General features: G+C 43.3%; 1 protein-coding gene across 1 annotated transcript in view; it reads right to left on the reverse strand.

The window, feature by feature from the left end:
- Positions 1–931: 931 nt before the first annotated feature.
- Positions 932–13,082, reverse strand: part of LOC144136580 (atrial natriuretic peptide receptor 1-like) — a 140,822-nt gene continuing 128,671 nt past the window's right edge. Inside the window, exons 21-22 of the mRNA XM_077669032.1 lie at positions 11,366–11,457; positions 932–7,745 (exon numbers count right to left, since the gene is read on the reverse strand). Coding sequence (XP_077525158.1) covers positions 7,632–7,745; positions 11,366–11,457 — 206 coding nt within the window. The 3' untranslated portion in view covers positions 932–7,631. The remainder of the gene's footprint in view (positions 7,746–11,365; positions 11,458–13,082) is intronic.

Consider the following 13,082-nt stretch of genomic DNA (forward strand, 5'->3'; position numbering starts at 1 on the left):
ATATCAGAATAAATTGGGAATGTTTGACGGTTTTAGTGCATCCTGAAAATAATCTTTCCAGGATAAACAAAAAAACAGGATATGTAAATGTAGTTAAAGTATCGGAAATTTCGTATCTGAAAAAATATAAAGCTGTGATGGCACATTTTTCATCTTAATAGTCGTTTAACATTTCACGTCCTCACTACTTCACGCGAATGTGAGGAAGCGTGCATTTGTCCTTCACCTTCGTTAATAATTGCAAAAATAAAACTGAATGAACTGTCCTAATTTTCAACATGCCGCCCTTACATGTTGTATAGTCCTCAGGGTTCAATTTTTGGTGAAAAAAAAATTGTTACTAGATGGTCCGCACCCACTACAGGGCCCGCATGAGCAAGGTGGCCGACCAGCACATAAAAATCTGTACGCACTCATAGCATAAGCATCATAAAAACCTTGTAACTAAATAATGTCGGGAATTTCATGCTGCATTCGGTGATATTGAAGAATAAATGCTAAATAAAACGTACTTATGGATCATTCGAAAAGGGCAAAGTTTCAATTTTTGAACATGTCTTGTCTGCGTAATGAACACTGAAAATTACAACTTGCTTTTCAGCTTCTGTCACAACAACAGTTTCGTTGCTTAGTAGCTTCTTGGCTGAAGCAAAAAACTTTTGAGTGCGTATTATGCGTATTACGCATTGCAAATATTCAAGAGCAGAGCAGACTTATAGAGAACGTTAATCTTTCAGCTTCCTATCACAGTTTCCATGACCAAACTAGTAAGTGAGGCTGAATTGCATAGCAAAGAAAGATGATGTTTCTAGTTTTCGGACAGTGCACGTACGAGCGTTTGATGTGTTCCACCAGAACGCACTTCCAGCATTTTAATTTCAATCCACAAAAAAGAAACGCATCGCTTATAGTCACAGAATGACAGAACGTAACACACACGTATTTATTTTATTTACACTCCTCCATCTTTTCAACAAAAGTGCCATTTTCAACAGCAACAACTTCATGCCGTGTTCTCGTAGTTATTTTCATGCGTCAATTAATAAATTTCACTTGAACTTTTCATCCCACTGTTGTATTCTTGTTAATATAGCAGCTAAATATGCGTCATAACAACGTAACTGCAAACAGCTTTGAAAACATTAATTTCAAAAAATATCTTCGCTCCTGCAACAATGAAACAGTGGCTATTGGGTTCGGCTGTGGGTGACTGAATGATGTAAAACCTTATGCATGAGTTTCTGGTGAAGTAGGTAGCAGTCTGCTTCACAAATGCTATGTCTTACTCTCTGCATTAACATCAACCTGTCCTTTTCTAATGTTTAACAGTGTCATTGGGCACATGCTGTTCAATTCAACATCATTCACACAAAATTCATGCGTAAGACATATTTCCTCACGAAATCCCGTCCATGATCTTGGCAATCCGCGACGAAGAGAATGCATGTTTACAACACAGACAGCAGAATTCACACAATTCAACTTTTAATAAAAGAACTGTTCTTTTGGCCTCCGGATGAAGGCCCGATATGAAGAAATTGCATCCAAGGACTGCACGGACTAAAGAAATACAGCACTTTGACGAAAATTTTTACTGCAGCATTTAACCCGCTTACGTTACAGGGACAGCTGAAAAGACATGCAAATCGTGTAAATCTCTAGTCCCTGTGGGATCAAGAAAGCTTGTTTTATCAGTGTCATACTGTATTCCACTGGAGTGCTGTCATCATTTCTCATTACATGAAGTGTGACGAAAGCTCTGGAATTGAGAGACATCAGCTCATGCTTGTCATTCAAGAAGCAGACGGGATCATTAATTCCGTTGATGGCACATAGATTTTAGAAACTAGATTTAAATTACTGTAATTTTATGGCTAACCAAACCCACACTCGCTAGTTGATCTTTGAAGAACGAACGAAAATTGTTACCCATTGGGTCGAACAGTCCAACCGGACAAAATACACGGAAGGACACAACACAGTTAAGGCAGCGCTCGTCTGTGTTGTTTGCTTCTGTCTGTCCTTCGTGCGGATGCGCTCCTTCATCCAATATGCATCTACATCAGCTCGTTCAAGTTTCCATCCTACTACAGCGAAACTACTTTGCTCATACCTGGCATCTGCAAGCTGGCTTGGGCGAAGCAACTTTCTTTTCTGCATTTTCACTTTTGATTCAACTCTCGTGCAATCACAACTCATTTATTCAAGTGACATATTCAAGTGACATAGACACTGATGACAACTCTACCCAATTTCTGTTCTTAGTAATGATCAATTCTATGGCTCTCTACGCCTGTCTTGATGTTTGTACGATAGCGAAAGACGCATTTATTGCTGACAAAATTGTATTTAAAACTTTTCTCAGCCCTCGATTGAAACTCGCGACGTCTACACCAATAGGGACTCTGTGATCAATACTTCGAAGTGAAGAGTGGCACTAGTCTCTTAGATTTGCGCCCGGAAAACTGTGTTGATGCGCTCTGTATACGTGCGAAATCCGTCGGTGATGGCGACACTAGTGTTTCATTTTTAACCTTTTCTTGTTTATAAATGCTGCGTTTTCAGCGAAACTATATGCTTGTCATTAGAGTAGGGTGATCTGTACCTACAGTTATACTTTTATTTACCCTTAGTGTCTCTTTAGTGTGTTATCTCTAGTACATACTGTGTGCTTAGGGAAGGACTGCTAAATACCTTTTCACTTAGTGTCTCGCAGAAACGCCTTGAAGTTAAGCACTGCTGTGTTTTAAGTTTGTGCAATGTCAGTCAATGGAGAGCCAGATACACTACACAAGCACCGTGGGTATATTGTATAGGTAATGCTGTTATTGGACAAGCACATTTTGGAACAGAGTTGCTGTGTAAAATTGTTTGTCGTTCTAATTTATACAGGAATTCGTTCACATTGAGTGCAGATATCGTGCAACCAGTATTCTGGATAAAACAAAAGGAACGACTTAAGCAATCTTCGACAACTGACATTATGAAGACAATCCGCATATCCTTAACTTCTACATCGAAGTTGGCGTCAAGAGCTGGAGACGTAGTGATTGGTCTTTGCATTTTTTAGCAGTACATGCCAACCTCCAGGGCTAGACGATATGTGTACATGGTTGTGATTATGAAATCACATTATGATGCAAAAAAACTAGAAATGGCTTGTGACTGGAATCACTTATTAAGCGATTGCATTAAAGGCTGCACAGTGTCCTGCTTGTCGGCGAAAGCACATCCTCTGTGAAGCAGGTCGCAACGGCAGTTTCCATATAAAAATATAGTTGCATGGCTGAGTGCTGTCAATTGGTGCCTCTTGCAGGCCCACTGTCACAGCCCTGCAGTGTGTGAGGTTTTTGAAAAGCCAGATTTGCAAAACTGCCATCACTGAAATATATTATTACCCTAAGTGCTCTCTCAGAGCTCACCTTGCCTCTAAGTTGAGTCTACCTTGTACTTCAAACTTTTTATTCTGTCTCCCTTTCTATGAATAAAAAAAATGCCGTGGCGTGTTTCTGAGTCACCAAGATTACCTGCCATTGTCCTGGAAAAAGGAATCCGAGTGTAAATCAGATGAACCCAAATAACAACTGTGGAAAATTTTCTTTTGTAGACTCCAGATGAAATGACTTAATGTCTTAGTAAAGGTTACAAAGCGGAGCAAGGAGACACAAGATAAAGATGTGGGATACAGACTGCGCTCGTCCCGCGTCACTATCCAATATCCTGTCTCTCCACCGCTTTGCAACATTTGCAATGTTTCACCATCGACTAACCCAAACAGCTGGCATAATAGTGTATGTAAATACTTTCCGGCATAGTTAGTTGTGCCGCTTGTGTTGTCACAACTTAATTACCAGACAGATGATTTGCTGGTGGTCTTAGCTAATATGTAACCTGTATTTATGTGCAGGAACAGCAAGGAGATGCAAGGTTATTCAGCGCCAGTGCTGTTTATGATCAATTTAGTAGGCAGACACGCTCAGTGAGCACTTGTTTCTTAATGATGACAATATAAAATGAGGTGTAAAGTGCACGACACTTCATTGTTCGCATTAAGATTAAGCAATTTGTAATGTTATCGACTGCGAAAAAATTAACCAGTGCGAAGGCATACTTGGTAACTTCGTAAAACACAGGAGGCTCTTTCTTTTCGATTTCAATCAGTTTCATTTCAAACATTTCAATGTTTAACATGCGACCGAACAGCAGAAAAGGTTAGATCACTTGTTTGTGAAAATAAGACTCCCATAAATCAGTTAACGAGCACGAATCGTATTACAGAGTTCTTAAATTCCTATTAATCTAAATAATGGGACATCTAGGGCTCGAAGAAAGATAAGTACCCCACAGCGTCGAAAGTCTCATTTTCACATCCATGACTTTCACGACCTCAAATCAGTGCACGGAATTAGTTTGAAGGTGTTTCATGTTACCTTGGTGTTTCAAAAAGTTATATTCCATCGGTTTTTACGCGAAAACATTGAACTTAAATTGCAACTATAGGCGCAACGCCCTAGACAGAGAGCTTCATATTCTACATGAAACCAGGAAACCATATAGAAAGTAGAGAGAGGATCTTTATCGGGAGTAACAGTAGCGTTATTGGAGCTCAGAAAAACATGATGCTGAAAAGAGAAATGTTAGCTCTGAGGGCACGACCTGCATACTAACAGATAGTATCTTACGGACTTCGCAACACTGTTTCGGCCATCAACTACATGTATCGTCTTCGACTTCACCTTGTTCATGGTTACGGTGCACCATATTCTGCTCATAAATTCGAAAAACAAGTCGATTTCTTGTGAGCCTAGTGGTTGTTACGTGGCCACATCAATTTCAGATTACTCCGGATGCAGAGCATTGGACGTCATTATCGTTCCTGCATTCTTTCTGTACTCCACGGTAGCACCGAAAGAGTGCATGTAATCGCACACCGTGTTTAGTATAAAGAGGGTGTTATGAATATCCGAAAACGCAAATACTGTTTAGTTCAACTGTGATCAAATTAGTGTTTTTAGAAAGCAGAATTGACTCATTATCGTATAAGGAGGAACAAGACTGGACAATAAAATTTAAAGCTATGCTTAAAATGGATCAACGAATTCAACCCCTTTTGATACTGCAAGATGAGCGAGCTACTAAATATTAAGTACAGATTATCCTAATATTAATGCTGAACAGTGAAGGTTTGCCTGCAATTATTTCTAAACATTTGAAAAATAATTCTTCAGACAGACGTGAGAGAAAGGAATGATTACATATTAAACTGTGGCAGTGAAAAAAATTGGTTTAACTGGATTCAAGCTAGAATACATATGCGCCTTCACAGCATTAGAAGCCAAAACGGCATTGCCACAAAAAACAATAAACGAATATTACATAAAGGCGTCATTAGACGCTACAGTGAACCCATGCAGCTTTAGTGAGAGTATTCACCCATATTACCGAGATAAGGCCGCCATGCGTATTAGGGATCGCCTGATAACTTTTTCCACCTCGTGCCCCAAAAATAAGTTGCAACGAAGAAATGGGGATGTATCGAGAAACAGATATGCCCGAAACTTTTCATATTTTTCATTGCACAGAACTTCATTGCTCTGTTTTTCATGTGGAATTGAGTTTATATTTTTTACGTGATTTTTCTTTCACCGGTTGCCCTCCTTTGACTCCTGCGCACAGCGAGTGAACGTGCCACCCAGGCATTCGCTGCTTTTGTTCCGGATACTGCGTGCCTTCTTCTAAAAAGCGTGAAGACGCTGCGATTAGTTTTTTGAAAGTACCACTCCAAAATAGTTTGCTCTGCAGCGAAAGCCTTGATCCTCATGCCTCAGTTATTGCCTGTGCTTTGTGGGGTTTTGCACCACTTTCAAAGCCAACGTGACAGAGACAGCGCTAATTCAGGCCCGCAAATAGAGATACACTGCAAAAGTACCGAATAGACACGTCATAATTACTGTCACGCCGTAATCAAACGTGAACAATGATGTAAGTGGTAGTCGAAGGAGACAATGTAGCCCAGCGAGCAACCTTAGCAGCAAGGAATGTACATTATTGGTCAAAAGTCTTAAGGCCACAGCGCTCACCTGCAGCGAAATGAATGTTCCTAGTATGCTGCGTGTAGCGGATCATTCAAAACACAAGTGAAGCAGGAAGCTTCTATACCGCAAGAAAGAACCTTCTTCTAACATTTCAATGTTATCGGTCTTTAATAGTACCGTAATGACTCTGTTAGGCAGCCGAAGCAAAAAGGCTTTGTCCTTAAGACTTTTGACCAAAACTGTATGTGTCCGGCGCTCCCGTTCTCTCAGCGTCGCTCGGAACTTTAGCGCTTCTACTGAATGTCATAACCTGGTGGCCACCTCAGCTTCTTTGTTATGGTAAGCTCGCACTGGAAAATTAGCCATCACGAGTGAGGTAATATCCAACGCTTCAGGTCGCTTTCCGGATGAAAAACAAGTGGCGAGCATCATCCCTGCTGAATAAAATTTTAGGAAACTAAACAAAAAGACCATCTGTAATGACAAGGCGGTAAGGACAGGCTGCGTCCAAGACATCAACAGCTTCACATGTCATTGTGTGCGACGTGCACACTAGGGCTGGTCATCACCTCATCCCCTCCGAAAAATGCCCCCGTTGCACGCACACACACCAAAAAACAGTCAGTATTCAATACCGCCAAACCACATTCCAGCTCCAGCGCTTCTTCCGCACGACCGAACAGACAAGGAACGTCGCGGGCGCTATCAGGGACAGCGCTTGTTCACCGAGTGACGATGGGAGCGGCAAGTGAGAACTTGTGCTGAAGATTGTTGCTAGGCGACACTGACTGCACCGAAAATGACGCGCTTCACTGGTCGCATTTCATTCTGACATGACTGCACAAAGTAACTCGCGCACTTTTCAGCCGATCAGGCTCCTGTTTCTTCTGACATGACGACGCGTTGCGATTAGCTAAGTGACGCAAGCGGCGGTAAGTTTCGTTTCGCACAATCCAAAACGTACATACACATTTCACCCGTAGCCGCAGGCTGCGCACTGCGTCTGTTTCCTTTAAGGTGTAGGCTCTGTTTACCGCTGAGACTAAACTTCCTGGTGCCTCATTCCCGCCCTTGGTCATCGTGTCTCGCAGTTGCAACCAGTGCGATTCGCTAAGCTCCTGAGCTAAAGTTGTCTGGGGCGGCGACGCTTACCGTGATCATACACCAGAAAACGCGGCTGCAATAGGCTTCGAGCGCCAAGTCACCACGTGTAGTGTGTGCAACGTACGAGAAATGAGTCAGCATCGCCTAGGCTTCACTGCGTTTCAGCAGTTCGTGTTCGCGATCGTTGCGCTCGCCGTGTGCGGAAAGGGTTTCGAAAGCGACGCTTGCGATGGGTTGCACTGCCAGCGGCGGAGATGGCCCTTGTGGTGGGATGCAACAGGCACTCGCAGGCCGCGTTCTTTGCTTGTCGCCCACTGCCTGGTGTGCCGCAGTAGCGTGTACTTCACGAAGTGCAGTCTGCTGGTAGTAATTTTACACTGTGGGTTCGCTCTGCCAATCCTCGCATTTGGTCACGCACCTCGCCACATGACCCACAGTACGTCCAGAACAACGATATACTCGAATAACAGGAATGTCCTAGGAGTGGCCGTGTCAGACTTTGGTCTCCTTCGGGTGCTCGCCGCTCTCAGCGATCGCCTTCGTCGTCGTCACCACCCCTTGGTCAACTTCCTCCAAAAGCCAGTAAGTTGTCATGGTGCCCTTGCCCTGCGTGGTAAGTAGAACATTACTATGAAAGTATCTCATGTACTAAAGACCTGCTTTTGTTTTTTCAACGATTGGGAGAGCCAAGAAACACAACATATGATGCAATAAGTGCCACTCAATTTTTTCTCAAGTTCAGAGCCGTGACACTATATTGATAGTCTCTTCCTGCTTGCTTAAAGAGCACAGAAAATTTGCATGAAAACTGAACGTCGTCATAGTACAGACTACATAATCACATTCTATGCCTGCAAGCGACACTTTGCTTGATATCGATTGCGCGTCGCTATACTTCCTGAAGCTTCGTGAGGAAGCTAGCGGTGAATTCTACCTAGAGAGCTTTTGTTCCTGAATTTCGCAAATTTACACCCTATGACAATTAGATGGTGATGCTGACCTATGCTTGTCCAGTATGGTATCGTATGAGCCAGCATCCGTGTCGTACTAGAAGTGTGTTCCAGGCGATTATACGCAGTTTGCCAGCCGTTTCGTGGCTTGGACAGTTTGATATAAGAACAAAATGATATTAGTTAGATTACGGACATCATAGTCCTCCTGAATTACTTTCTGAGCAGGCAGATTCGCCTCGGAAACACAAAATTTTGCTTAAGAACAATAGAAGAAGGAACATTGTTTGAGTAAGTCCGGTGGTTGGATTGTAAAGTTTATCGAGGACAATCCACGCGGTGAGCACATAAGGTGTGGAACTCGAATTGACACTTCGCCTAGTGCAGGTCCAAAATTTTCCCGAATGCGATCTCCTGTGGTGCATTTCTCATTGTCACCAGCTATTGAATAAAATTCCATGGGCCAGCGACAATCAGCACCTGCAGATGTATCCGTGATGGTAGATTGCATTGCAGTGCCGGCATAACTGTTCAAACAAAGCCGGCCTGCTAGAAAGCACGTTCGCGCGAGGTTACACGAGCCTGATTTAGAGAGCGCTGTCGGTGAGATTCTCTGTCTGATTTTCTTCTTTCAACGTGTCCTTGCTGTCGGCACTGCAGTCGTACTTTTTCACCGGTGGGCAACTCTGAGAAGCGCTGAGTAGGAGCAAAAGCAGTTTGTAGAGCTGATCGCATACATTAACGACTTAAGGTGTTGCTCAGGGTGTGGTACATTTGCGTGACGAGATTTAGCACAGCTGCTCTGTTGTCGCGCCTTTTGCGCTGTCTTTTCCCTACTGGAACGTCTGCATCAATAAATATACCACACCAACATAAAAGCATTATGGCTCTCGGTCGTTGGTTACCACTGCTCTTTCTATTATTCAGGGACATCACTGGTGCCCTGTATTCATAATTTAGTACAAACAAGCAATGAGGCAAAAAACGACGCTGTACATTAATGAGGCTGTGCTTTTTGTCGAAGGTGCCGTTGCCCAGGGATCATATCTTCGATGTTTAAGAACGCGATGTGTTCTGTACTCTATGACTGCCCTTTATTGATGTCGACTGAGCGAGATTGTATGCTAGCCAAACACATTTTAACGAACGCTGTGATCATTAGTTCGTCTCGATTGTTTGCACAGCACAACCTACTCCACAGACTGAAAGATGGGGTTGCAACGTATGTTGATCTTTGTCGCACTGGACTGTACACTTAAGGCGCTACTTGAAGTCACGTGATCAATATGTTTGTTGACACTGTACTTCGTTATAAGGGAAGAAACTCCGCGTACAATTATTGTTTCAATATTTTAAGTATAACACTAGAATGTTTCAGAAAGCACAAATTCAAGCTTCCGAGATTAGCATACGAGGTGCACTTCCTTCCCCGGGACTTCACTTTAGGTTTGCTTTAATAAGAGTGCCTAAATCATGTGAGTTGTCATCTCCTGTGTCGGCAAGACCAATCGCGAGGAGATCGGATGTGCTCAGTGAATAATCCGAGCATTAGCTTGTATACTCGTTTTAACAGGCTGGTGCAGGTGTTTGCGGCATTGAGAACACACACACACACAACACTGATATGACACGTGTTTGTGTCTCAGCACAGCGTCACAACAACGGGGCGATGGATTTCGCATTACGGAGGTACTGATATTTTGCAGGCTTTCTCTACACAAATTAGATCGCAGTAATCCAGCGATGAAAGCCAACATTAACATTTATTCGCGGAAAGTCATAATTCACTGAAAACTACGTATTCATAAGCAAGAAAATGCCAAAAGATGAAATGCTTTTGTCGCCGCACTGACCACGTTCCCAACTAAGCTGCGGTGACATCACGTACGTTTTTTGTTGAGGATCTTTGAGGCTGTACCAGACTTCCATCGACTTCTACTAGGCATCTAGGAGTACATATTTCTGCCGGGAACCAGTAAAGTTGTCTCTAGAGCTTCTAGCTGCGGTTCATTTTTTTTTTTTTACAGAAAATTAAGATGGATTGAACCAAACGGACCTAAACGTCACGACTTAGAATCGAGCGGAGGAAATACAATATTTCCTTTTCAGCAGCTGAGTTCTCAGCAAGAAACATTTATTCTGCTGCCTAGCTAACTTCGACAGAATCACAAAAAGCAGGTTGGAGTGGGCCTTCTTTATATAAAATAAAGCGCAGATATCAGTTAAAGGAATTTCCGTGTGGAATTCGCCTACACCGACTAAATGATTGCATTGAATTGCTTAGTCCATGCCTTGTCTGCTCCAGTCTAAAGCCCATAAAGGTGGCTTTGAAGTCATAGTTTACTTAATGTTACGTGAGATATACAGTCAATCCCAGACATGCCGGACTCGAAGGTAATTCGATGTATACAAAATGCTAGTATAAAAGCGTATCTGTAGTCTAGAAGGAATAACACATTGTAGCCATTAGAGCAATGCGTTTCTTGCAGCGACATGCCGCGGCGGGCGTACTTGCAGTGCACTGCTGACTGCGTTGAGAAGCTTAACGAGCTCCGTACTAAAACCGCAGCGGATGGTGCTTTTTAACTAGCCGGTGTGGCTACTCATAAGCACGCCAGCCGAAGGCTACCAGTAGGCTTCAGTTAAGTTAGGTTCCCTTGGAAAATGAGCACAAGAGACCGAAGACCACTCTCAAGCACACACCCCTTCGCCTTGTCGTTCGCTTTCAGGTCGCTAGAGCTCAGCAGGTTCCCAAGGCCGCACAGCCGACTCGTATCCGCGCATGAAAAGTGATCTAGGAGCACCGTTAGCTGCAGAGCCACTTTCAGGGGCGCGGAAAGCTTTTTATTATATTGAATAACGAGCGAAATTCAAGTTCGATATATTGGGAGACTTTTCTGTACTTTTACATATGGTTTTCAAGCTGATAATCTTTGTGTCGGATAAAGCTAGTAATTCCAAACATCCGGGTTCGACTTCATATGAATCGGCGTTTTATGAATCCTTATTAATCCGCTGTCATTCCTGCTCTAAAGCTGGCTGCTTCAAGAGCTGAAGTGATTTATGGTAGGCTGCAACCAGTGTTTAAGAGAATTTTTGTCTTTTTCTGCCGTGGTGCGGTGCGGTCACCCAAACCCCTTGTGATTTTTCTTTTTTCCTAAACGACAGTAACACCTTCGCTTCTAGGAACTCGATGCGCTGAAAATGAGCCCATCGTCACCCGGCTTCGCGCATTCCCGCAACTCTCACAAGAAAGGAAATTTACAGTCAACGTACCTTCAGTTCAACATCTCCCCGCAAATCTAAGCGGAACGTTTTGAACCTATCGAGGGCTTCTTTCGTAGCAGGGCTGACGTGAATCTTGAGAGCTGAAAATAGAAAAAGAAAACCAGAGATCAGAAGCTGTTTACCTCGTACTCCACGACTCTCAACGACCCGATAATATACGTGGTAGCACTACTAAACTGCGTGGAAATTACAAGCCTCTCGTTATTTTGAGCAATGGCTTTGTAAAAGTCTTCTAACGCGATCGTTAAGTTTATTGAAATTAAGTGAAAAAGATGTGATGCCAAAACCAGCTGACTTGTAAACAATACAATTTCATTGTTATCAGTTTTGCCACCATAAAGGTGTGAATATATGAATTCAAGGTCCTACTGAGACGTTCCCTGGCAGGTAAAGTGTCGAGAAAATGGTTTTCTTTTTGTCTTTGCGCGGACTTCTGAAATAAAAGGCGCCTGGTGTTTGTCGTGAGGACTTGTACAAGTGGCAGAGTATAATGCAGGGTGATTTTTTTTTTTGCTGCATAAAATTTAAAAAAAAAAGTGGTGTGTGCTAGCGTTTCGACGTCCCCGAGGTTTAATTAGCTATTCCAGCAGCCACTAAGAAATCGAAACGTTCGTTAGTTTTGATTCGAAGCCTAAGTTGTTTTTATGTCTGTTAATAATACAACTTAGGAGCTTGATTAATAGCAAAAATAAAGACCTGCCTTCAAGTAATTACTGCAAAACGAAAGAAAAGAAAGAAAGAAATTCACTCAGGATGATGCAGCGTGACACAGCAGTAAGGTCTGCACTTTAATTCGCATTGTAACCGGCACCGAACGGGCAAAGAGGGCCAGCTGACAGCCAGCCCTCCGCACTAGTTCTGCGCCATGCAACTCATGTAACCCGCGGGTTGTAACCGCTGAACAGGGTTTTTTCGACTGGCCTCGTGAGCAGCCGCCAGCAGCCCGGCCCATCGACATCGCGCAGCAGCCATGGCGGGTGGTGGCGTAACCTTCAGTGCGGCGTGTGTTGTTTGCCACTAGGACAGGAAGGGGAGCATTTTATTGGGTCATATTCACTGGAGTCTCCCTTTGTGACTTTTTTCTTCTGTGTGCCATGGTCTTTTGCGGACATGCCGAACAGAGGTAAAACGTTGATAAACTTGACTTCGTTGTTTAAATAAACAATTTAACAAATCCTTCATTTTCCTGACGGCCACCGGAGCTATTCATGCAACTTTGGTGACTACAGAACCGTAGTACGCGCAGCCTGCTTTTTTTTTTAAATTGTGCGCAAGTAAAAAACAATTGCCTTAAATAAAGCGCCACCATTGGACTGTGACGAATCTGAGCTATTTTGTGTGTCGGACATAGCGTAAACCATAAGAGCTGACTTCACAACACCTTGTACGCGTAGCCTGAAAGTCTCATCGATGCCAGTAGAAGTTGGACCCAGGGCCGCTGCTTAGCCGTCGCGACGCTCTATTGCCGCTACGCGTTCTAATGGCACTTTTTTTTAATGTTCTGTGCTCAGTGATTGCGGCACGCCGCTTCATCACCTTGCTCTCTACGCGAGACGCGACCAGATCTTCATGTAATGATGGCAGTCTGCACCAACTGTATGTACCCAGGTCCTTATCTTGAACGTTCCACAGCGCAAATCGCTTTATAGTCAGAACACGCAAATTAGCAACACAAATATTCCCTTGGTGGGAGTCGATCAGGCTG

Source organism: Amblyomma americanum, chromosome 6 (assembly GCF_052857255.1).
Source record: "Amblyomma americanum isolate KBUSLIRL-KWMA chromosome 6, ASM5285725v1, whole genome shotgun sequence".
NCBI lineage: Eukaryota > Metazoa > Arthropoda > Arachnida > Ixodida > Ixodidae > Amblyomma > Amblyomma americanum.